Source organism: Pongo pygmaeus, chromosome 22, assembly GCF_028885625.2.
Source record: "Pongo pygmaeus isolate AG05252 chromosome 22, NHGRI_mPonPyg2-v2.0_pri, whole genome shotgun sequence".
Lineage (NCBI taxonomy): Eukaryota > Metazoa > Chordata > Mammalia > Primates > Hominidae > Pongo > Pongo pygmaeus.
The window spans coordinates 57,523,366-57,549,258 of NC_072395.2; the positions used below are offsets into that span (position 1 = coordinate 57,523,366).

General features: G+C 49.7%; 4 protein-coding genes across 10 annotated transcripts in view; 1 reads left to right on the top strand and 3 right to left on the bottom strand.

Moving 5' to 3' along the window:
* TSPEAR (thrombospondin type laminin G domain and EAR repeats) overlaps positions 1-25,893 on the bottom strand; it is a 215,868-nt gene that overhangs the window by 74,271 nt on the left and 115,704 nt on the right. The gene's annotated exons all lie outside the window — the stretch shown is intronic.
* LOC129022481 (keratin-associated protein 10-12-like) lies at positions 2,024-2,641 on the top strand. The gene has a single exon (XM_063659925.1). It carries the CDS (start codon positions 2,024-2,026, stop codon positions 2,618-2,620), a length of 597 nt encoding a protein of 198 aa, XP_063515995.1. The 3' UTR covers positions 2,621-2,641.
* Positions 7,918-8,877, bottom strand: LOC129022483 (keratin-associated protein 10-5). Of its 4 annotated transcripts, none has more exons than XM_054468673.1 (3): positions 8,632-8,877; positions 8,437-8,520; positions 7,918-8,223 (listed from the first exon to the last, which is right to left on the bottom strand). In XM_054468673.1, exons 1-3 carry the CDS (start codon positions 8,875-8,877, stop codon positions 7,918-7,920), a joined length of 636 nt encoding a protein of 211 aa, XP_054324648.1. The 4 variants fall into 4 exon arrangements, with proteins under 4 accessions (XP_054324648.1, XP_054324647.1, XP_054324645.1 ...); XM_054468672.1 differs by having other exon boundaries at positions 7,918-8,349; positions 8,446-8,523; positions 8,602-8,877; XM_054468670.1 differs by having other exon boundaries at positions 7,918-8,520.
* On the bottom strand, positions 19,712-20,617 carry LOC129022477 (keratin-associated protein 10-3-like). Of its 4 annotated transcripts, XM_063659923.1 has the most exons (3): positions 20,426-20,617; positions 20,087-20,395; positions 19,712-20,002 (listed from the first exon to the last, which is right to left on the bottom strand). In XM_063659923.1, exons 1-3 carry the CDS (start codon positions 20,615-20,617, stop codon positions 19,712-19,714), a joined length of 792 nt encoding a protein of 263 aa, XP_063515993.1. The 4 variants fall into 4 exon arrangements, with proteins under 4 accessions (XP_063515993.1, XP_054324634.2, XP_054324632.2 ...); XM_054468659.2 differs by having other exon boundaries at positions 19,712-19,999; positions 20,207-20,617; XM_054468657.2 differs by having other exon boundaries at positions 20,087-20,617.

Genomic DNA, 25,893 nt, shown 5'->3' on the forward strand with positions numbered 1-25,893 from the left:
GCGTCTGATTCCAGGGATGAAACAGGGCAAATCTGAGATGAACTTGGACCCAAAAGTCAGAAAGGTCAGGGAGGGACAGCGTGTTGAAAGGGCACCAGGGCCAAAACGAAAGAACTTGAGGGCCAAAGTTGGAACCACTGCAACCACAAAATACATAGTGATCGTATTGGATTATGGCTCAAGTAATAGATAAACATTCTTTAGTCCACACCTAGATAAATAAATAAGGAAGCAAATAGACACACAGAAGAGCAGGACAGCTCCTCTTCCCGCGAGAATTTCAATTAGTAAGTGTGGAAGGAACAAGGCAGGGAGGAGAATCCTCAACAGAGCCCCACAGGGACCGCGCAGGCCAGGCCCCTGGAGGGGCACCAACACTGCCGGGCAAACGCCTGGGCAGACGCAGGACAGCTGCCAGGTCTCAGACACGACCAATTACGGAGGGAAACGGCGGCACCGTGGGGATGGGACGCAGCCATGTCACCTCCGTGCCCCATGTGCACTGCTCCTGTGGGATTCCTCCCCCAACACGAGGACACCTCACGCAAGTCCACGTGGAGGGGCGTTCTACAAAACACCCAACCAGTCAAGGTGGCTGAGGCCAAGGAAAGACTGGGCAACCGTCACAAACCAGAGAAGCCGAGGAGACCTTTCAGCCAACGCCATGTGGGGTCCTGAGCAGGACCCACGGGAAGCTGATGCATTTGCCTAAAGCCCGTCCTGGGTGAGAAGAAACAGACCAGCGCTGCTTTCTCAGAGCTGGGAACCGACCTGCGGTGGCATCGGGAAGCTGGTGAAGGGTGATGTGAACTCCGCTTTTCAGCCACTATTCCCTAAAACCATTCCACGAGGTCAAGCCACACCTCACAAGCAAAGGCTGCTGAGTGCCCAGTGCTGGGCACCTGCTGTCCTGTGCTACCCTCGCCACCCCCCATGCTCCACCTGCCCCAGGCCCAAGTCCACGAGAAACACTTCTGCCGTGCCTGCCTTGCCATCCCAGGTTCTGCTCCTGCGCCCATCTCCTCATCCCAGGTTCTGCCATTGTGTCTGCTTGCTGTGGATTGAATTGTGTCCCTCAAAAGGTGCCGAAGTCCTGACCGCTGGTACATGTGAATGTGACCCTATATGGAAATAGGGTCTTTGTAGATGATCAAGTTAAGAGGAGGCTGTTAGGATGGGCCCTACTGCAATATGCTTTGTGTCCTTATAAAAAGGGGAGATTTGGACACACACACACACACACACACACGGAGAAGCTGTGTGAAGATAAAGGCGGAGCTCAGGTGAGGCCACTGTAAGTCAAGGACCCCAAAGATAGCAGCAGCCCACAGGAGTGAGGCAAACAGGGTGAGACAGTGCCCCTCGCAGCCTCGGAAGGAACCCACGCTGTCCACTGTCCACACCTCGATCTCAGACTTCTGGCCTCCAAAACCATGAGACATGGAATTTCTGTTGTGTGACCAGCCAGTTTGTGGTACTGTTTGTCACGGCAGCCCAAGGAAAGGAATACATTACAGCATACAAATCATGACTCACATTATCTTTATTTAGAACCCAAACGAACCTCTCTCCCTAACCTTTGAATCACAGAGGCACATGATCTTGTTCAGCAGCCTAGAAAACCAAGGCCCAGCAGAGCCACCCACAGGCACCCACTCCCCATAGCCCGGCACACACACGGACCTCGCCACCCTCCACGTGAGCCTGGGGAGCAAAGCAGCACAGCCTGAACTGCACCTCAGTTCTTCCTCCTGAGTCTAAAACATGCACATGCGCCCCAGGCCAATTCCAAGTTTTGTAAACTGAGCAACAGCTCTTGGGAAACAAAAACACAGCTACTGTTTATTCTCCTGGAGCTGGCTGTACACCCCAACAAGGAAGGGATGGCTTGCTGAGCCTCCTGTCTGGACAACACGCACCATGGAGGAGTATAAAAGCCCCACAAACCTGAGCACCTCACTCACTCCCTCACCCACTCCCTCCCGTCTCCCCCAGCTCAACCCCCAGCACAGCAGCATCCACCATGTCCGTCTGCTCCAGCGACCTGAGCTACAGCAGCCGCGTCTGCTTTCCTGGTTCCTGTGATTCCTGCTCCGACTCCTGGCAGGTGGACGACTGCCAAGAGAGCTGCTGCGAACCCCCCTGCTGCGCCCCGGCCCCCTGCCTGACCCTGGTCTGCACCCCAGTGAGCTGTGTGTCCGGCCCCTGCTGCCAGGTGACCTGTGAGCCCAGCCCCTGCCAATCAGGCTGCACCAGCTCCTGCATGCCCTCATGCTGCCAGCAGTCTAGCTGCCAGCCAGCTTGCTGCACCTCCTCCCAAAGTCAGCAGGGCTGCTGCGTGCCCGTCTGCTGCAAGCCTGTGAGCTGTGTGCCTGTTTGCTCTGGGGCTTCCTCTTCATGCTGCCAGCAGTCTAGCTGCCAGCCGGCTTGCTGCACCACCTCCTGCTGCAGACCCTCCTCCTCCGTGTCCCTCCTCTGCCGCCCTGTGTGCAGGCCCGCCTGCTGCGTGCCCGTCCCTTTCTGCTGCACCCCCACCTCCTCCTGCCAACCCAGCTGCTGCCGCCCGGCGTCCTGTGTGTCCCTCCTCTGCCACCCTGTGTGCTCCCGCCCGGCCTGCTGAGGCCTCCACTCAGGTCAGAAGCCCAGCTGCTGATGGACACGCCCCCCAGTGCCAGCCAGGCTCAGGTCCCACCTGAAAGCTGATAGTCATGTCCTGAATTGCTCCTGCACTTTGACCATTTCCTGGTGTCTGCTACTGAGCTGGACAATGGAAGAACTGAATGTCTATACTCAATGCTGCAGCCCTCTTGCGGGGCGGGGTGGGGGGAGTGCTTCTAGAAAGTTCCCATGGCAGTGGCCTCCCCTCCATATCTCCCACCTCTCATGAGGGTCAGCTCAGCCTTGACCCGTGAGGTCTCTGTCCTCCTGGCTCAGAGCCCCAGAGCCTTCTTTGGATGCCCTCAAACTGACCAATAAAGGCCCTGAGACTGCAATGGCACTGACATCCAGGTGTGTTGATTAATGCCTTGGCTGGAGCTCACGGCCATGGTTTTCTCCTTTGTGCACAACCCTCTGCTGTCCTTCAGGCCCCTGAGTGTTTTCCTGTGCCCATGGGTGTGTGGTTCCCAGGGGTCCAGGCTAGACGGACATGGACGGGGGGAGCCTTGCAGCCCTTTGGTCATTTCAGGCCCTTGGGTTTGTCCCTAACCCTCCTGTGCTGTTAGTCACGTCATAGTTCTTTTTGCTGACTTGCTTTTTAAATTATCCTTCTTCTGCACAATACTTGTCAAATAAGAATGGTGTCTTCTAGCGCCATGATTGCCCAGAGCGTGTCCAAATGCCTCCCTAGCTTCAAAATCAGTAGTCTTCATCAACATTGCCTAAAACCTCTCGTGCCCTGTGCAGACATCACTGGTGTGGTGGGAGGAACACAGGCAGGCGATTGGAATCGGGTCTCTGTCGCTTCCACCCAGTGTGAGCAGAATCATCTCCTCGACCCTCCGGCCTCTCTAAGGTCAGGGAAGTAGGACTCCCTCTTTCAGGTTTCCAAATGGAGTGGTAAGAACGACAGACAGAGCACGTGTGACCACAGTGAGCCCAGGGCCAGTGGACTGGCCAGAGCAGGATGGTCTGAGGAGTTTTGGGCATTTTAAGAAGTCTTTAAAATTATATTTGGAATAATAATGTGTTGTAACCACTGGAAGAAGTGCCAACTATTCCAATGATTATAAAACATACTCATAAAGCAATGATAAGATCACAAAGAATTTCCATGCACAGGTGTCAGAGAGTGGCCCGGGAACTCAGCTGCAGTGGAGGTGGAGTTGTGAGGACAGACCCAGAGCACTGGCCACATGGAGTCACAGTCCCGGAGTGGAAGGGAGTGCATAACTCACGGGTGAACAGACACACAGACGTCCCAGGGTGGGTGAGAGCATGAACCTCATGGGTGAACAGACACACGGATGTCTCAGGGTGGGTGAGAGCATGAACCTTATGGGTGAACAGACACACAGACGTCCCAGGGTGGGTGAGAGCATGAACCTCATGGGTGAACAGACACACAGACGTCCCAGGGTGGGTGAGAGCATGAACCTTATGGGTGAACAGACACACAGACGTCCCAGGGTGGGTGAGAGCATGAACCTTATGGGTGAACAGACACACGGATGTCTCAGGGTGGGTGAGAGCATGAACCTTATGGGTGAACAGACAAACAGACGTCCCAGGGTGGGTGAGAGTGGGCACCTAATGGGTGAACAGACACACGGATGTCTCAGGGTGGGTGAGAGCATGAACCTCATGGGTGAACAGACACACAGACGTCCCAGGGTGGGTGAGAGTGGGCACCTAATGGGTGAACAGACACACGGATGTCTCAGGGTGGGTGAGAGCATGAACCTCATGGGTGAACAGATACACAGACGTCCCAGGGTGGGTGAGAGCATGAACCTCATGGGTGAACAGACACACAGACATCCCAGGGTGGGTGAGAGTGGGCACCTCATGGGTGAACAGACACACGGATGTCCCAGGGTGGGTAAGGGGGCAAACCTCATGGGTGAACAGACAAACGGATGTCCCAGGGTGGGTGAGGGGGCAAACCTCATGGGTGCACATGCCCATGGTTTTCAGCAACACAACTCAATGTGTTGATTGCAACCCACAGAAGCAGAGAGTTAAAAATAACTCCAGAGAAGGGGGACTCTGTGGAAGAGTCTTCATTAAACTCTGTTTCCCTTCATGTGCTGTTTCCCTTCACGTGAGCTGAGAACACTGCTGGTTGAGGTCCTTTGTGTCTTTACCAAACCTCACTCTGTCTTCAGAAAGTCATTTTCTAGGAGGTGTATAGAAAAGTTGAGAAACCACTATAAACCAAGATGACTTAAGGGATATTTATACAATATCCCATCCAACAACAATGGGATGCACATTGTTTAAAGTGCACATGGAACAACCACCAACATAAACCACTGGAGAGGCCTGAGAGCAAGTCTCAGTGTCTTCAGGAGGGATGAAATGACAGGAGGGCTGAGTGTGCTGCTTGACCACACAGAATTGGAAATCATTAACAGAAAGACATTTAGAAAATTGCCACATACTTGGAAATTAAATAACACACTTTAAGATCTATGAGTAAAAATATAAATCACAATAGAAATTATGAAATATCTGGAATAAAATGAAAATGAAATCACCACATATCAATACTCGTGGGATGCAGCTAACAAAGCATGTAGAGGAAAATGCATAGTAATTTGCTTTATTAGAGAAGAAGGCCTGAAATCAATTATCTGAGCTTCCAGCTTAAGAAGCTAAAGAAGCATATGTTGAACCCAAAAATAACTAGAAATAATAAAATAATCAATAATTTAAAAACTCCACTGTGTTTGTCCATTTTGCACTGCTGTAAAGGAATACCCGAGACTGGGCACTTTATAAGGAAAGGCCCGTGGTTATCTGGCTCCTGGTTCTACAGGCTGTACAAGCATGGCACCTGCTCAGCTTCTGCTGAGGTCTCAGGAAGCTTTACTCATGGTGGAAGGTGGACGGGGAGCAGGCATCACATGGTGTGAGGGGAGCAAGAGAGACACAGAGGAGGGAGTGCCAGGCTCTTGTAAACAACCAGCTCTCCATGAAGGCACAGAGCAAGACTTCGCTCATTATTGTGGGGGTGGCACCAAGCCACTCATGAGGGAGCCGTCCCCATGACCCAATCACCTCCCACCAGGCCCTGCCTCCAACACGGGATCATGGTTCACCATGAGATTTGGAGGGGACACATATCCACCATATCACCTACCAAATAGAAAGTGGACAAACAGGGAAATAAATAAAACCAAACCTAGTTTTTTTAATAGACCAATGAAATTGGCAAATTTCTAACTTTACTGGTCATTATAAAACAAGAGAACAAATAAATTACCAATATCAGGTGTTATGGTTTGGCTGTGCCCCCACCCAAATCTCATCTTGAATTCTCACATGTTGTGGGAGGGACCTGGTGGGAGGTAACTGAATCATGGGGGTGGGTCTTTCCTGTGCTGTTCTCATGATAGTAAATAAGTCTCACAAGATCTGATGGTTTTATACAGGGGAGTTTCCCTGTACAAGCTCTCTTCTCTTGTCTGCCACCAAGTGAATTGTGCCTTTCACCTTCCACCATGATTGTGAGGCCTCCCCAGCCATGTGGAACTGTGAGTCCATTAAACCTCTTTCTTTTGTAAATTGCCCAGTCTTGGATATGTCTTCATTAGCACCGTGAAAATGAACTAATACATCAGGAATGAATAAAAGGCTGCCACTACAGAATCTGTAGGTATTTAAAGGAAACCAAAGAAATAATGCAAATAATTGTATGTCAACACATTCAACAGCTTAGATGAAACAGGCAAATGACTGGAAATAGATCATTTATGAAAAGGGATACAAGAAGAAACAGAAAATCTGAATAGCCCTCCATCAATTGAAGAGATTGGATTCGTAATTAAAACCCTTCCCACAAAGACAATGCCAATCCTGAATGGCTTTGCTATTGAATTCTACCAAGCATTTAGGGGAGAAATAATGCCAATCTAACCCAGACTTTTCCAGAAAACCATGGGGGTAGACACAGTGTCGGCGAGGGTGCTAGGGATTAGGGGACGGAGGCTGAGGCCTCACGGGTGGCAGGGACTCCCTTTGTGGGCTCTGGCCACGGACACAGACTCCTGGGATGAGAGGGGGACTCACGGAGGAACAGCCATGCCTTGGCCCTGAGATAGCCTTACAGGGAGGATAACTGAAAATTTACCCACTGGGGACAGTTGCCTACTTACTAAAACAGTTCCAGCCACCACCGCAGCCCCTGGAAGGCCATCCCCCCAGAAAATCCCCCAGGTCTCAGCAGGGCCTTGTCCACCTGTGCCCTCCAGTGTCGCCCATGTCAACCTCACCTAAAAGGGGCCGGACGCACGGCCCTGCAGGCGGGGACTCTGGGTCCTGAAAGCCCATGCGGAGCCTGGTGCCCCCAGAGGAGGACCTGGGGCAGTGCCGGTTTTGGGGAATCATGTGCGTCCATCCACCCACTCCATGATGCTTTTGTCTCCATCAAGATCCTGGGGGAATCCTGTGTGTCCCTCCACCCACCCCATGATGCTTTTGTCCTCATCGAGTCCCTTGTCTCCTGTGCAGGTGCAGCAGCCCCTCACTCTCCCCTTGCGTTGCTGCTAAACGGGTAGAACCCTTGGGCGGGCGGCACACAGGGAGGGTGACCAGGCCTGGAGGCTGTGGTGCCCGGACCCCAGACCAGCTTCCTGGAAGGTGACCCTGCAGGGTGGGCTCTCCCAGGTGGGACGGTGGGTGGGACGGTCCTGGGGCATGGAGAGCTCCACAGCCCAGGGCAGGACAGCGAATGACCAGGCTCAGGAAGACCCGGGCACAGGGGCTGAGCCGGGACTGAGCCTTCCTGGGCGTGGCTGTGAGTTCCACCTGGTGACCCCCTGGAGGAGTTAGGCCACTGTCCCCTGTGACTTCTAGGTTAAGTCACTCATTCATAGAAACAGTCATGGCTAGAGACCAATCTGAGCTCAAAACCATGTGTCCCCAGGAGCACAACAGGAAAAGAGAATCAGGTGACCAAGGAGAGTTTATTGGGGAGCAGGAGGAGGTGCTGACAGGTTCAAGTTGAGGCCAAGTGACCTGGGGCAGAGAAGCTGGGAGGGAGGACACGGGACCCAACAGGCAGGTGGGCACCTGCTGGGAGGCAGGAGCTGGGGAGCTGCGAGGATGGAGACTCCTGGGAGTATGGAGGGGGAGGTCACCTCAGCACATGGGAGCCCCGTCCCAAGTGGGGGCAACCTCCTAACCCGAGTCAGGACCAGTTGGCCCTGGGGGATGTGCCTGTCAGCAACTGGACTCCTGGCCTGAGCCGAGGCCTCAGCAGGCTGGGCGGGAGCATGCAGGGTGGCAGAGGAGGGACACACAGGAGGCCGGGCGGCAGCAGCTAGCCTGGCAGGAGGAGGCATGGGCACAGCAGGAGGAGACAGGCATGCAGCAGGCGGGCCTGCATATGGGGCGGCAGAGGAGGGACACAGAGGAGGAGGGTCTGCAGCAGGAGGTGGTGTAGCAAGCCGGCTGGCAGCTAGACTGCTGGCAGCATGAAGTGGAAGCCCCAGAGCAGACGGGCACACAGCAGATGGGTTTGCAGCAGACAGGCTTGCAACAGACAGGCACGTAGCAGGACTGCTGGCAGGGGGAGGAGGTGCAGCAAGTCGGCTGGCAGCTAGAATGCTGGCAGCATGAAGAGGAATCCTCAGAACAGGTGGGCACACAGCACACGGGCTTGCAGCAGACAGGCACACAGCAGGACTGCTGGCAGGAGGAAGAGGCACAGCAAGTTGGCTGGCAGCTAGACTGCTGGCAGCATGAAGAGGAATGCTCAGAGCAGGTAGGCACGCAGCAGACAGGCTTACAGCAGACAGGCACGCAACAGGTCTGCTGGCAGGGGGAGGAGGTGCAGCAAGCCGGCTGGCAGCTAGACTGCTGGCAGGATGAAGAGGAATCCTTAGAGCAGGTAGGCACACAGCACACAGGCTTGCAGCAGATGGGCACGCAGCAGGCCTGCTGGCAGGGTGAGGAGGCGCAGCAAGCCGGCTGGCAGCTAGAGGGCGTGCAGGAGCTGGTGCAGCCTGATTGGCAGGGGCTGGGCTCACAGGCCACCTGGCAGCAGGGGCTGGACACGCAGCTCACTGGGGTGCAGACCAGGGTCAGGCAGGGGGCCGGGGCGCAGCAGCTGGGGGTGCAGCAGGGGGGCTCACAGCAGCTCTCTGGGCAGTCGTCCACTCGCCAGGAGTCGGAGCAAGCGCTGGAGCAGACGGACATGGTGGACGCGGCCATGCTGGGGTGGGGAAGAAGTGAGCTGGGAGCTGGGGGAGGTGTGAGTGAGTGTGTGAGTGAGTGAGGGAAGGAGAGAGGGAGTGAGGGAGTGAGTGAGGGAGGGAGTGAGTGAGGGAGGGAGGGAGTGAGTGAGGGAGGGAGGGAGTGAGTGAGGGAGGGAGTGAGGGAGGGAGGGAGTGAGGGAGGGAGGGAGTGAGTGAGGCGCTCAGGGCTGTGGGGCTTTTAAATCCCTCCCTGGCGTGTGTTGTCCCAACAGGAGGCTCCACAAGCTTCTCTTCCTTGTTGGTGTTTAGAGCTGGTGGCTGGAGATGCGTCACTCGTGCTGGTTTATCTCTGTTTGTTTTTCCCTCATTAAACTTGTGTGTATGTTGCAGGGCTCTGTTTCTTCGTCGGTTCTTATTTTAGCCCCAGAAATGTGGTGGAAAATATTTCAAGCAAACTTTTGTTGAGTAGAGGTTTTAGAGATGAAGACTTCTCTAAAGGGAGGAATTCTAGTTTCACCTATCCTGTGTTTGGACTGATTGGATATATTTTATTACTTTTAGCATATTAAAATATAAATAGGTAGAAAAATATGCATTTCTTATAAAACGCAACTGGCACAGAGGGTAAAACGAAGCTAAGTGGCCCTCCCTTCAACCCCTTGTGCCTCGTAAGGGGAATGCTCAGAGATTCGGTATCTGGTGGATCTGTGCTTTATCCTTGTCTCTTCAGCTCTTCCATGCCACCCTCAGAGGCCTCTCTCTGTTTTATTTGAAGCTGCGCTCTGGGTTTTCTCCATTTTTATTTCCTCATGGTGACAGATCAAGTACTTTTTCACATATGGTGATTTTAGGACATACATTTTAAGATTTCTTTCTTGCCTAAAAATGTACTCAACTTTACCCTCACACTTATATGATAGTTTAGCTGGGTATATAATTCCAGTTTCAAATCAGAATTATTATTATAAATAATAACAAAACATCTGTTTTCTCTAAATGATGAACCTGTCACCATTTTTCTGTAGTGTCCAGCGTTGCTGATGAGAGACTGAGGTTGGTCGTTTGTCATTTTTTATAGTTTGTCTCTCTCTCTCCGTTTAACTCTCTGGGAACATCTGGTTTTCTTTTTATTTCTATGCGTATGCATTATTTTACTTTCTGTGGTTAGAATTCATTGAGCCTTTCAACATGGAGACTCAGGAAGTGTTTTGCGCTCTTAAAAATAACTCTTATCTCTTGAGGTCTTTCCTTTTGTGACTTTGATTTTGTCTCACGATGAATGAAATACATTTTTGGCTCACTGTAATGATGTTATGTTGAGCATTTAAACGTTTTCTCCTCGTTTCACTGGACATCAGTTAAGCTCTGCTCATTGGTGGCAGTTCATTTGAGTTTTTGAGTAAAAGGCTATTTTATTCTAGGGCATTGGGGTCCTGATCCAGTTTACATTCTAATTTGTTTCCATCTGTTTCTCTTTTCTACAAATATATAAAGGATTTTAAAGAGCCTCCCTTTTTGTTAGACAATTTTGATTTTATTTTTTATAACTCTTTGAATATCCTTTCAGTGATTATTAGTAGAGGTTGTGCAAGAACAGTGTGCTTAACCCACTTTCTGGGACTGAGGGACTCGATGCTCCTTTCAGGAAATGACAGGAAAGCCAGGAAGGCTAGGGTGACATCATATTAGCGGCTGTGCACAGACACGCACGGCGCAGGTGCAGTCTCCACATCAGCCACCGCGTGAGGGGTGACTCTGCAGCCCATTTTGACAGTTGCAGAAATGCTGAGAGAAGATAAGTAACCTTGAAAGAGGACAGCTGGCCGGCAGTGAACCTGACAACCGCGAGCTCTCACTCCTTTCCCTCACAGCCATAAATGGCTCCGTTCCGTCACACAGCTCCCAGAAGAGTGCGTGCTTCCTGAGTGGCAGGCAGGGAGGGAGGTGGTCCTGAGCCAGCGGGATGTGGTGAGGCTGACATGGCTTCTGCGACAAGCCCTGGAGCCTGTATGATAATTTGCTTTAGTTTTCCCATCTGTCTCTGGCAGCCTCCTTAATCGAATGGGTGTGGTGATTCCTCGTCTCTTTATTCCTATTTGTGATCCACGCCCTCTGTCGCTCCCTTCTCCTGGTGTCTGGACCACCCACCACTGTCCAAAGTGTCTTTCCACAGTCATTGCTGTGCCCACAACACCTCCAGGGTCTCAGTGTGCCTAATCTAAGTCCACGCCCTGCGCTCAGTGGAGACGTGTCTTTTTGGATCATGGAACTTTTCACTGGGGGCCACCACAGCAGTTTCCATGGACAATCGAATGATCACACCTCTTTCTTCCTTCCTTCCCTTTCTTTCTTTCTTCCTTCCTTCTTTCTTTCTTCCTTTTTCTTTCTTTTTTGATACATAGTCTCATTCTGTCACCCAGGCTGGAGTGCAGTGGTGCTGCAGCCCCCACCTCCCGGGTTCAAGCAATTCTCCTCCCTCAGCCTCCTGAGTAGCTGGGATTACAGGTGTGGACCACCACATCCAGCTATTTTTCTTTCTTTTTTTTTTTTTTTTTTTTTTTTTTTTGGTATTTTTAGTAGAGATGGGGTTTGGCCATGTTGGCTAGGCTGGTCTCGAATTTGTGGCCTCAAGTGATCCGTCCGTTTCAGTCTCCCAAAGTGCTGGGATTACAGGTGTGAGCCACTGCACCCGGCCAGATCACATCATTTCTTAAATCAAGCAGACACTCTGGGGATCTGAATGAGCTGAGCTGCAGGGATTAAACGGCCCTGGCTGAGGGAGGGAGGTGCTGGGAGGGGATGTGAGTCTGGAGGGCAGGGTGGCCCACGGCCGGGTCTTCTGCAAGTGACACACATTTGGATTCTTCTTTTCCAAAATGTAGTCTTTTGTTTCATTTGACTCCCTTTCATCGTGGCTGGCTGCCCAGCACAACGCTGGAGACGTGATGACAGCAGCCCTCTGGTCTTGTTTCCAAAGTTAACAGAAGCACCTCCCGCAGCTCCGCACCAAGCCGGTGTTTGCTGGTTTGTAGCACAGCCTTGGTCTCGTGCATGCAGTGTTTTTCCACTCTAGTTTACCAAGAATTTTGCCTCAGGCTTTTAAAGAAGGAGTGAGTTTGTTCATATATGTGTGTGTGTGTGTGTGAATGTGTGTGTATTAATCTACTGAGCGTTCCAGTGGCTTTTCTGCTATTTTATGAGTATAGTTAATGATACCCTTTGTAACTTTCGATCTAAGATATACATTACTTGATAATGGCTCATTATCCCTTTTTCCCCAGCTTTATTGAGATATAATTGACAAATAAGAATTATATAAATTCAAGGTGTACAACATGATGTCTTGATACATGTACACATTGTGTGATGATTACCACGGTCAAGCTAATTAATATGTCCGTCACCCACGCAGTTACCTTTATTTTGTGATGAGACATTTAAGATGGACTCTTAGAAGATTTCGGTGTTACTATGTTGCGTTCTGTGTTACAGTCAACTGTCCTCATGCTGCACGTGAGGTTTCCAGAACTGACTCATCCTGCACAGCTGAAGCTGTATCCTGTCATCAGCATCAAAGTGGATTAAGCACGCAGTTCTCGCACACCTGTATTAATAATCGCTGAAAGGATATTTAAAGAGTTGTAAAAAATGAAAACTCCCTGCACCCCCTGCCCCTGTGAACCCCCACTCTACTCTCTGCTTTGCCGAGCTTGGCTTTTTTAGATTCCACATATAAGCGAGGTCTGCAGTATTTGTCTTTCTGTGCCTGGGTCACTTCACCTAGCATAGTGTGTGCAGGTTCATCCATGTTGCCACAAATGACAGGATCTCCCTCCTTTCTATGGCTGAATCGTATTCCACCATGCATATACACCGCGTTTTCTTTATCCACTCATCTGCTGATGGGCACTTATGTTGCTTCCATATCTTGGCTGTTGTGAATAGTGCTGCAGTTAACATGGGAGTGCAGGTATCTCTTTGAGATCTGCCTTTAATTTGTCTTGTATATATGATTGCTCATCACATGGTAGTTCTATTTTTAATTTGCTGAGGAGCTTTGATACTGTCTTCCATAATGGCTGTATGTAACAGCTTAGTTTTTCTTTAACTTAGGCACATAGAATCTCTTACTTTATCTTTTTAAATGGGATTGATTTACAGTCCTCTCTCCGTCTCTCTCTCTCACACACACAATTGTTCCTGGTTTTGGCATCAGGGTCTCACCAGTCTTACTAGAGGAATCCAGAAGATCTCTGGCCTCTTCTGAGCTCTGGAATATTTCAAGTATCACAGGAAGGTCTTATATTGAAGGCTGATGATATACACCTTTAAAACATCTGCGTCTGCCTTCTGAAGAATATCTTTCAATACCATTTCCATATTTTCCTGGACGTCATTGTATGAAAATTTTCATTTTGTTATTCAGTGTTGGTAATTTATTTTTTTTAGAACACAGTACATTTCATTTATATTTTCAAATTTTAGGATAAACATACCCATGCTACTTTCTTTTACATAAAAACAAAAATATCTGAATCTGTGGGCATGTTTCTTTTTTGATCTTTAATGTCTGCTTATTTTTATTAGACTGTATTTTTATTTTCTTTAGATTTTCCTTGATGAGCATTTGCGGATTTTTGTGGACATTTGAAAAGAGGGGGTCGTGTTCCTTCTTGTTAGAGATTGTTGAGTAAAGGTTTCAGAAAGCTTCATGGGTGGTAAACTTTCTGGATCCCTGTTGTTTAAGAACAGCCCTCCTGCTGACACCTGCCACAGTAGAGTCTAGGTGCGGAATTTCTTCCCTCCACCTTAGTAGAGGCTGGGCCACCAATGTGTCTCAGATTTGCATAACTTTAATCTTCTTGTGAAGCTTTTCCTCTTTCCAGAACCTGGGCCTATTCTCTCCTTCTTGTACTTCATTCATTTCACCAGACCCCTCCCTAGTCACTGTCATCAGCTGTGTTCATCCCCTCGGTCCCATCTTCTTTTAGTTCAAGCAACTTTTATTCCCATATGGGTTTGATGATTTTCTTCCATTCTTGGCTTCTCTCCCTGCTGTGATCTTGGTTAGGATCACAGACCCTGAGTCTCCTGGGTTCATCTCCCTTAGACCTCAGGCTTTTCTTGGCTTCATCTCTTTGTCCTTCTGCATTGGGTTTTGGTGAATCATTTTCTGAACTGGGGGTCATGGTGTCAGCTCTTCTGCCTTCAGGGTCTGTTATGAGGACTGTCATTGAATTCCATACGTTTGGCGTGTCACAATTTCAGTCTCCAGGAACCCAAGGTGTTTTCCTTTCTTCTCCTTCTCCTTTTTGGTAGCACTTTCTTCTTGTTTCATGGAGTAACGGCCTCTTTGTTTCATGCATTATTGTTTGTTTAGACTTTGCTTCTCTGTCATGCTGTGATTTCCTCATGCGTCTGAGGACCCTTAGTTGTTGTTCATGTTTTTAAGTGAGGGTCTAAACTGTTTGGCTTTCATTGCTTAAAGATTCTCTGCACGTAGACACATGTATTCTTCTCATAGAGCTGACACAGGGGCTCAGGATGGGGCCTTGTCTGCCGCTGGCCAAGTACAGGGGCTTTGGTTCATTTTGGCATCCAGAACCTCCTGTGGTGTGGTCTCTTCCTCTCCATCCTAGAACCCAGGCTGGGAGCCTCCTGGGCCACCCCTGCCCTGCCTGGCTCTCCTGCTGGACTCAGGGCACCAGGCGGTCCTTCTTTAGAACTCAACCCTCAGTTAAAGACACCTGAGTGCCCGTGGCTGTCCTCATGTGCTATCCCTGTGTCAGGGTCTCTGGGAAAAGCCATTTGTCTTCAGTCCTGCTTCTGCCTTTCTTTCTGTTGAATTTTACAGTCAAGAAAACCTGATCTTTTTGTCTTGTCTGTCCCAGAAAATCCTTACTGACCTGGTCTGTGGATGGTATGCCTGTTTTCTATCACTGTTCTGGCACCGTTCATTTTTATTTGGATGAAGGGGAGGTGGAGGCATTGGCAAGTAGCCAGCCCAAACAGAGGGCTTAGGCTTTTAAAAAAAATTTACCAAGAGAAAATTCACAAGGCATGAAGCTCACTTGCTGCAAGGACATACTCCATTTGTTTTTAGCATATTCCCAGTGTTTCTCAGCCATCACCAATATATAATTTTAGAGCATTCCCCCCTCCAAAAAATCACACCAATCAGCATCACTCCCCATGTGCCCCTCCCCCAGCCTCAGGCACCTACTCATCTTTCTTTCTCTGTAGATTTGCCCATTGTGAGCCTTTCATACAAATAGAATCCCACCAGGTTTCATACCAGGGATGCAGGGATGGTTTAACATTCACAATTCAACACCACATAAACAGAATTAAAAACAAAAATCACATGATCAATAGATGCAGAAAAAGCTTTCGACAAAATCCAGCATCTCTATGATTAAAACTCTCAGCAAACTCAACATACAAGGGACATACCTCAATGTAATAAAAGCCATCTATGACACACCCACAGCCAACATAACACTGAATGGGGAGAAGTTGAAAGCACTCCCTCTGAAAACTGGAAAAAGATAGGGATGCCCACCCTCACCACTTCTTTTCAACATAGTACTGGAAGTCCCAGCCAGAGCAATCAGATAGGAGAAAGAAATGAAAGGCATCCAAATCGGTACAGAGGAAGTCAAACTGTCGCTGTTTGCTGATGATATGATCGTACACCTAGGAAACCCCAAAGACTCCTACAAAAAGCTCCTAGAACTGATAAAAGAATTCAGCAAAGTTTCCAGATACAAAATTAATGTACACAAATCGGTAGCTCTCCTATACACCAACAGCCACTAAGCTGAGAATCAAGAACTCAGTCCCTTTTACAATAGCTGCAAAAAAATAAAATACTCAGGAATATACCTACCCAAGGAGGTGAAAGACCTCTACAAGGAAAACTACAAAGCACTGCTAAAATAAATCACAGATGACACAAACAAATGGAAACACATCCCATGCTCATGGATGGGTAGAATCAATATTATGAAAATGACCAGTGTCAAAAGCAATTCAATGCAATTCCCATCAAAATACCACCATCATTCATCACAGAATTACAAAAAAAATTCTATAATTCATAGAGAACCAAAAAAGGGCCCACATAGCCAAAGCAAGACTAAGCAAAAAGAACAAATCTGGAGGCATCACATTACCTGATTTCAAACTATACTATAAGGCCACAGTCACCAAAACAGCATTGGTATAAAAATAGGCACATAGACCAATGGAACAGAATAGAGAACCCAGAAATAAATCCAAATACTTACTGCCAACTGATCTTTGACAAAGCAAACAAAAACATAAAGTGGGGAAAGGACACTCTATTCAACAAATGGTTCTGGGATAACTGGCAAGCCACATATAGGAGAATGAAACTGGATCCTCATCTCTCACCTTATATAAAAATCAACTCAAGATGGATCAAAGACTTAAATCTAAGACCTGAAACTATTAAAATTCTAGACGATAACATGAAAAACCCCTTCTAGATATTGGCTTAGGCAAGGATTTCATGACCAAGAACCCAAAAGCAAATGCAATAAAAACAGAGATAAATAGCTGGGACTTAATTAAACTAAAGAGCTTTTGCATGGCAAAAGAAACAGTCTGCAGAGTAAACAGACAATCCACAGAGTGGGAGAAAATCTTCACAATCTATACATCTGACAAAGGACTAATATCCAGAACCTACAACAAACTCAAACAAATTATCAAGAAAAAAACAAACAATCCCATCAAAAAGTGGGCTAAGGACATGAATGGACAGTTCTCAAAAGAAGTTGTACAAATGGCCAACAAACATATGAAAAAATGCTCAACATCACTAATGTTGAAGGAAATGCAAATCAAAACCACAATGGGATACCACCTTACTCCTACAAGAATGGCCATCATCAAAAAATCAAAAAATAATAGATGGTGGCATGGATGTGGTGAAAAGGGAACACTTCTACACTCCTGGTGGGAATTTAAACTAGTACAACCACTGTGGACTACAGTGTGGAGATTCCTTAAAGAACTAAAAGTAGATCCACCATTTGATCCAGCAATCCCCCTGCTGGGTATCTACCCAGAGGAAAAGAAGTCACTATACGAAAAAGATACTTGCACACATATGTTTATAGCAGCACAATTCACAATTGCAAAAATGTGGAACCAACCCAAATTCCCATCAATCAACGAGTGGATAAAGAAACTGATATATATATGTGTGTGTGTGTGTGTATATATACATATGTGTATATATGTATATATATATGTATGTGTGTGTATATATATATATATATGATGGAATACTACTCAGTAATAAAAATAAATGAATTAATGGCATTCACAGAGACCTGGATGAGATTGGAGATTATTATTCTAAGTGAAGTAACTCAGGAATGGAAAACCAAACATCATATGTTCTCACTCATAAATGGGAGCTAAGCTATGAGGATACAAAGGCATAAGAATGACACAATGGACTTTGGGGACTCAGGGGGAAAGGGTGGGAAGGGAGTGAGGGATAAAAAACTACAAATAGGTGCAGTGTATACTGCTCGAATGATGGGTGCACCAAAATCTCACAAATCAACACTAAATTACTAATCCATGTAACCAAACACCACCCATTCCCCAATAACCTAAATAAAATATAAAATAAAAATAAAAAATAAAAAACCCAAATAGAATGTCACCACATGTGGGCTCTCACTGAGCATCATGCTTTCAAGGCTCATGCATGTTGTAGCCTGTGTCAGTATTGGATTCCTTTTCATGGCTGAATAATATTCCCCATGGGAATGGGCCACATTTTGCTTGTGTGGATGGGCTGTGTTTTGCTTTGTCCTCTGATGGACATTTAGGCTCCTTCCACTTCTTGGCAGCTGTCAGTCATGCGTGTACATGGGCGCACAAATCTGTGTGTGGACGTTTGTTTCATTCCTCTGAGGTAGATGCCTAGAACTGGAGTGGCAGGATCACAGGGTCACTTTGTGAGTGACTATTTTGAGGGATGGTTTTCCAAGGTGCTCTCACTGGGAGTTGAAGCTCTGATGAAGCAGAAGACACATCGAATGAGGACCCAGAGCAGGGGTCAGAGGTGAGACACCCCCACCAGGAGGTGTCCTCCCTGGGGATGGCCAGACAGGCTGCGTCCTGTCCGTGCCTCAGAAGAGGGCAGGTGGGGACAATGACAAACATGGAGGAGGTCAGAGAACCAGCCCCGGGCCCTCCACCTGGCTCTCTGTTCTGACCCTGTAGCCATCAGTGGGCACAGTGAGGTGGGTGGGGCTCAGACACACATGTGTGGGGAGCCCCTCCCCAGGATGGTCCTGGAGCCCTAGGATGAAGGCTTGGCCCCTGCCAGCTACCCGGAGAACCAGGGCAGGAAGCAAACATCTCTGCCCCTGGAGGCCCTCATTTGTCCCTTCATGGGGACCTGACTTTGCTTTTAAGGTGGTGGACACGGCTGTGTCACTTTGGCCTCCAGCCCTGGGGACGGCTGCTGCTGGCTTTCCTGGGTGGTCTGCCTCGAGAGGAGTGAGGGAGGTGGCTGTGCTGACCACAGAGAGCTCTGTGGGGTGGGACTCTGGGAGGTCCTGGTGCTGGGGCTGACAGCCTCTGGCATTAACATGCAAGGGTCATTTGCTGGGGCAGGAGCCAGACCTGGGCTCTCAAATGCACACAGCAACCTGGCAGAAAGTGTGGCTCGTACCACTCGCCCAGTGCAGCATCCTGGACCATGTCTGAGTGCCAGAGCAGAGGATGGCAGGCAGAGCCGAAGGCTATTTGGGAGAGACCTAGGAGGCTGGGGGTGTGGGGACAGGGTCCTCGGGGTCAGAGTCCAGGACCACGGGACCAGGAGGGAGCCAGGACCCTGAATCTCCAGGCGAGGCCGCATGGGGCAGGGGGGCCCTCAGGCTTGGTTAGTGGGTGCCATGGTCCCTGCTCATCTGTGCTCTCGCCAGCGATGCCTGAGCAATGGGTATTCAAGAACCCCGTGAATACTGGGCTGCTGGGCTCGAGTCCTGGGGGAGGGCGTGGTCCCCATGTCTTACTGTGGAGGAGACGAGGGCTGCAGGGACGGGTACTGTGGTCCATAGCTGGTCTCCCCAGGGGTAACAGGAGGGGTGAGGCTGCTGGGTGGAGCCAGGCCCCGGGTGGGCTACCCCAGGCCTGAGGGTCAGCCACAGAGCTGGGGAGGGTGAATGTGGCTCAGGGGCCCAGAGCTGCTGCCAGGGTCCACTTTGTCCCAAAACTCCTGGCCTTGGTTCCAGAGGCAGCTTCCCTAAGATGGGTGGGGGGACCACGTGCTGGGGTTGGGGGCCCACAGGGCTAAGAGGGAGACTGGCCTTCAGGGTTCACAGAGGCCAGCACCAGGCAGCATTGTTTCCTGCCTCATCCCATGCCCCTCGGGGGTCCACAGACAGGATGGAAGGTCGACAGAGACAGAGGGGTGGAGCCAGGCCTGCTGGGGGTCAGGACTCTCCCTGCAGTCAGGGCGGGCATCACTTCCCACCTCACCCTGTGCCCCCCGGGGGTCCACAGACAGGACAGAGGTCGGTGTGAGACAGAGGCGGCTTTATTAGAACTCAGGGGGTGCTGCCCAGGGTGGAACCAGGCCTGCTGTGGGTTAGTTCTGCAGAACTTGGGTCTGGAGGAGCAGCTGGGGTCCCTCGTGCAGCCAGCATCTGGGAAGCACTGGGGGAGCATTCTGGTCCCTAAGACAAAGAGCCTGCCTCATCTTCTGAGGGTGTCAATGCCAGAGAGGACAGAGCTGGCTGGGGCAGCTGGGAGGTCAGCCCCTGGTGGGAAGGGACTCCAGATCACATCCAGGGCTGTCAGCAGCTGGACTTCTGGCCAGAGCAGAGGCTGTAGCAGGCGGGGCGGGAGCACACGGGGCGGCAGAGGAGGGAAACACAGGAGGCTGTGCAGCTGGGCTGGCAGGAGGAGGCAGAGGCACCGCAGGAGGGGACGGACACATAGCAGGTGGACTTGCACACGGGGTGGCAGAGGAGGGACACAGAGGAGGAGGGTCTGCAGCAGGAGGTGGTGCAGCAAGCAGGCTGGCAGCTAGACTGCTGGCAGCATGAAGTGGAAGCCGCAGAGCAGACGGGCACACAGCAGGTGTGCTGGCAGGGGGAGGAGGTGCAGCAAGCTGGCTGGCAGCTAGACTGCTGACAGCTTGAAGAGGAATCCTCAGAACAGCTGGGCACATAGCACACGGGCTTGCAGCAAACAGGCACACAGCAGGACTGCTGGCAGGAGGAAGAGGCACAGCAAGCTGGCTGGCAGCTAGACTGCTGGCAGCATGAAGAGGAATCCTTAGAGCAGATGGGCACGCAGCACACAGGCTTGCAGCAGACAGGCACGCAGCAGACGGGCTTGCAGCAGACAGGCATGCAGCAGGACTGCTGGCAGGGGGAGGAGGTGCAGCAAGCCTGCTGGCAGCTAGACTGCTGGCAGCATGAGGGTGTGCAGGAGCTGGTGCAGCCTGATTGGCAGGGGCTGGGCTCACAGGCCACCTGGCAGCAGGGGCTGGACACACAGCTCACTGGGGTGCAGACCAGGGTCAGGCAGGGGGCCGGGGCGCAGCAGCTGGGGTCGCAGCAGGGGGGCTCACAGCAGCTCTCTTGGCAGTCATCCACCTGCCAGGAGTCAGAGTAAGAGTCACAGGAACCAGCAAGGCAGACGCGGCTGCCGTAGCTCAGGTTGCTGGAGCAGACGGACGTGGTGGACGCAGCCATGCTGGGGTTGAACTGGCAGAGGGTGAGGGAGTGAGTGGATGAGGGAGTGAGCCTGTGAGGTGCTGAGGCTCTCGGGTTTTTATTTCCCCCGGCCTTGTTGTCCCCCGGCCCACAGCTTCCCCTTCTGTGTTGCTGAGAGCTGGAGTCTGCCGGGATTAGGGGTGTTTGTTTGCCTGTGATGTGGCCCAGCTCATAAATCTCCCATCATATCTGGGCTGTGTCCCATCCCATGTGGATTCCTGGGGGCAGGAATTGGGCTGGGCCTGGTCCCAGCTGGGTTCTGGGAGCTGGGAGAACCATAAGCAGGGGCATCGTCCACCCCTGGCCCCAGCAGCCCCGGGACACAGAGTCCCTCTGCAGGAAGCCGGCCTTAGGAAGTGTTCTGGTGGTGAAAACTCCTCATCCAGCGTGGTCCTTCCCCCATCACAGGACACAGGACTGTGGCCATCTTCTGAGGGACAACCTGGGGCCCAGGAGCCTTCATTGACCTGCCCAGGGCCATGGCATGGGGGGGCAGCTGTAACTGTGCCCAGACCTCTTGGCTCTGAGCTCTGGACGACTTCTCATCCCCACAGCCTATGCACCTCCTGCCCTGTTTCGTGCCCACCTCCTCTTTGTGTTTTGGAGGCAGCAGGACCTGTGTGTTCCAGGGCAAGGACGGTGGGCTTGGCCCCTCCCTGCTTGGACAGCATGACAGCCTTCTGGGCTGTGGTTTTGGGTTCTGAACCTGCAGAGTAACCGTGCTGAGCAGCGGGCAGTCAGCAGCCCTCCTCCCCGCCTGGGGTGGCTCCTCTGTGTGCTCTGCTTCTCCGAGGCTGGCTGCCCGTCAGCCCCCACCCAGCCTCCTGCTGGGCCCATTTCCCAGCCCTGTCTTCCAAGCCCTGTGCCAGGCCTCTTAGTGTCACCACCTTAAAATTAAGGGACATCTGTCCAAAGAACCCACACAGAAGACACAAAATTGGTCCATGAGAAGTTGATCTCACTGCAACCCCATTGCCAGTGTAAACTAAACACAAAATCCTAAGCCCCTCAACTGACTAAATGGACCCGATCTTGGCCACGGGGACCCCTGAAAACTGCGTTCCTGGCCATGACAGGAAGGGAGGTCAGACACGCCTTGTTACATCCCCTCCCTTTATGGTTTAGACACAACCACTGCCCAGCATTAAAGTTAAAATAGAGACTGTAAGACCCACAGAACAGACTCTGTGGCAATAAGATAACAAATTACAAACAGGACCTCAGGCCGCGCCAGGCAAGGGTCGAGCCACGTACTCTACACTGAGAGGACCGACTCTGCTCTCACGCCACAGCTGCTTCTTTTTCTGCAGCGGCTAAACACGCACTGGCCCCGCGATGAGGATGAGCAAGATTCAAACGACTGCAGCTCATCCACCCGCAGACGCCAACTGACCATGTTCCACAGCCGTGACCACAGCTCTGACTGGGCAGGAGACTGACTTCAGGAACCTCCTCCTGATAAGGGACCTCGACCATGGACCGGCTCCGGCCGGTTTACAGAGGCTGCGCACTTGAGTGCCTGTGTCCGGAGAAGACCTCTGAGGTTTAGGGCCTCATTGCGACATACTGACATGTTAAGACTCCACATTGTAAGAAGTACATTTCAAGTGGTCCATATTCAGAAAACAGGCCCTGGCAAGTCCAGGCAGCTCCCTTGCAGATGTGACAAGCCACACAGTACAGACATCTGGGAAGAGTGATCAGACTCACGGAAGTCAGAGGGGAGGAAGAAAAAGTGGCGGATGGCTAACGCATAAAAGGAAAGAAACTTTTGCCATTGAGAAATCAAACATAAAGTGGGGAAGGGGACAAGATGTAACCTTATAAGGGGATAATGAAACTTAGGTGATGTCCAGGAAGCCTGCGACCCCATAATACTCAGGCTGCGAGGAACTAGGGGAGGGACCTGCACACTAGGGGGTAAATTGCTTGTTGAAACTGTGCTGGGTGTGCCTGCCCATCAGATACCTGATCTTGCAAGACCTCCATTAAAGTCTCACTTTCACTGTTCTTCATGCCTCTAAGTCCATTCTTTGGATTTGGATGGGTAAGTGTGTTTCTCACAACCCCAGAGTGAAAACAGGTCGTATGTTACATGCATGTTTGTTCAGTTCCTCCTTCGTGAATATTCACTATTCCTCCATAACCTATTCCACATGTGTATTCAGCCAATCTGGTCAGCGTGGAGCTCCTGCCCCAGTCCCTCCTCCTGGTTCTGGTCTTGGCCAGAGGCTGTGCTTCCCAGTGGGCAGGATGGCTTTCTTGCAGGCTGTGCCTCTTTAGAAGAAACAAAGTCTCCTCTTTTTTTCCAGACTTACGGATCTGTGATTTTTTTTTTTTTTTTTTTTTTTTTGAGATGGAGTCTCACTCTGTTGCCCAGGCTGGAGTGCAGTGGTACGATCTCAGCTCACTGCAGCCTCCACCTCCTGGTTCAAGCAATTCTCCTGCCTCAGCCTCCTGAGTAGCTGGGATTACAGGCATAAGCCACCATGCCTGGCTAATTTTTGTATTTTTAGTAGAGACAGGGTTTCATCATGTTGACCAGGCTGGTCTCAAACTCTTGACCTCAAGTGATCCACCTACCTTGGCCTCCCAAACATGCTAGGATTACAGGCCTGAGCCATTGCACACAGCCAGATGGTGATTTTTTTAAGTGAATACAAGTAGTCACCCAATTCTCTTCTCAGGAAGCAGCTACTTTCACCCATTTATTCTCTTTCTCTCTGTATCTCTCCATCTTTCTCTGTCTCTGTCTGTCTGCCTCTTCCGTATATGCACACACACAGCCCATTCTCATTATTCCCAGAGGTTGTGCTCTATACAGTCTCCACCAGCACCGAATAACCATTGCTCTTACAGGAAGCACAGGGTTATGGTCTCATGAGCCTCTGATCACAACATTCTCATCATCCAATCAATGCATAGACATGTCTTATGAGTGTTTCTGTCTAAAGACACCTTATTGAATCTATATAGTTGATTTATCAACACTGAACCCCAGCCAACAGCCCTACAGAGCCTGAATGAAGTTGGTTGAACACATGTGTTTTCTCTGTAAGACATGCTGGAGCCTTCTGAGCTCCGGATACCCAGCAGCACAGCAGCACAGCAGCACGGCACTGGGGCACTTTAAACAACAAGATCAGAGCATCGTGGAGGAATGCGCGGCACTGAGGAGAACATAACAAGGACACCTGTTTGCCATTTGTGAGCTGAGACAGGAAAGCAAAACATCACCTCGTTCTGTTATGTGTATGTGTAAACATACATGTACATACACATACATACATATAATGCCTCTGTATACATAAATTTTTTAAATGCAAATTATGTCATACTCTATCCACTATGTTTTTGTAAACATGGAGCTCCTTTCCTATGAATACATAATGATCTTTCTCTTGTTTAAAGCTGCATAGAATTCCATGTTGTTCTGTCTGTTCATTTTCTATTGCTGTGTAACAAAGTACCACAAGCTTAGTGGCTTCAAATAACACATTTATCATCTCAGTTTCTGTGGGTCAGGAGTCCAGGCACAGTTAAATTGGGGTCTCTGTAGGGCTGTATTGGAGTGTCTCATCTGAAGGTTCAATTGGAGAAGGATCCACTTCCAAGCTCATGTGATTGTTGGCAGAACTCAGTTCCTTGCAGCTTCTTGGACTAAGTGCTTCAGTTTCTCACCAGCTGTCAACTGGAGGCTGCCATAATCTCTTTCCACGTGGCCTCAATGGGCAGCTTGCAATGTTCTGGCTTTTTCACAGCCAGCCAGGGAGACAGAGTCCTCCCAAGATGAGCATTATGACCTTATGTAATGGGATCATGCACATCCCATCACCTTCTCTGTGCTCCTTGTATTTATACACATGTCGCAGTCCCACCCACACTCAAGGGGTGTGGGGCACACAGCCAATGACCACTAGGAGGTGAGGGACGTGGGGCCACCCTAGAGTCTGTCTCCCGCTGTCTGGACAATCTCATGGCTGTGATAGCTTTGCACATACCTTGTATCCACCCAGGAGTATCTACAGGATGCTTGCATAGTGATTCAGGCTCAAAGGCATGAGGTTTTGAATTTTGATGTGTAGCAGCAAACTGCCTGCCAAAGCCGTGGAGCCATCCTCAGCCCAGCAGCAAGTCATCTGGGTAGTTTGCCCACACCCTCGCCAACCCATATTGGGAACATCAATGGTTTTAATTTTTTCCAATATAAAAAATGATATCATATGGCCATTAAATTTGTTTCATCTCATTTTAAATGGGGCTGAGCATGTTTTCACATTTAAGAACCATGTATATTTCTTTCAATTGTCCCTCTGTATCCTTTGCTCATTTTCTGTTATGTTGCTGTTATTGATCTTAACAACTTGTGGGAGCTCTTTGGATATTAAGCAAATTAGCCCTTTCTCTGATATACAGATAGGAAATGTGTTTCCCATATTGTTGCCTTTTGACTTGGTTTATACTGTTTTCTCTCCTGCAATTTAAAAATTTTTATATAATTAGTTTTATCGGTTTTTTAAATGGCTTCGGTGTTTTACTCAAAACTTAGAATATCCCTTTCCACTCTGAGATGATTTTTCTTTCCCTTCCTAACATTATTGACAGGTGTATTAACATCCCCCACTATGATTTTCCCTTTTCTTTATTTCTACTTTTAGCTCTGCCAGTTAAAAAAATTTAAAAACATTAATTTTTTTATTTTTTTAATTTTATGTTTAAACTATGTAATTAGATACATCCAAATTTAGAATTGTTACATCTTCCTGGTAGGTTGACTCTTTTAGCTTTATACATTTCTTTCTTCATCTCTATTGCTCTAAAATCTCCTTTTTCTGATATTCATAAGTCACATTAGCGTTTTAGTTAGTATTTGCGTGGTGTATTTTCTTCCATCTTGTTACTTTCAAGCTTTCTGTGCTCTTTTTTTCTTTTTTTCTTTTTTTTTTTTTGATGGAGTCTCACTTTTGTCACCAAGGCGGAGGGCAGTGGTGTGATCTCGGCTCACTGCAACTTCCACCTCCTGGGTTCAAGCGATTCTCCTGCCTCAGCCTCCCAAGTAGCTGAGATTACAGGCGCCCACCACCATGCCCGGCTAATTTTGTATTTTTAGTAGAGACGGGGCTTTACCATGTTGGCCAGGCTGGTCTCAAACTCCTGACCTCAGGTGATCTGCCTGCCCTAGCCTCCCACAGTGCTGGGATTACAGGGGGGAGCCACAGCGCCTGGCCTCTATGCTCTTGTATTCAGGCCCTGTA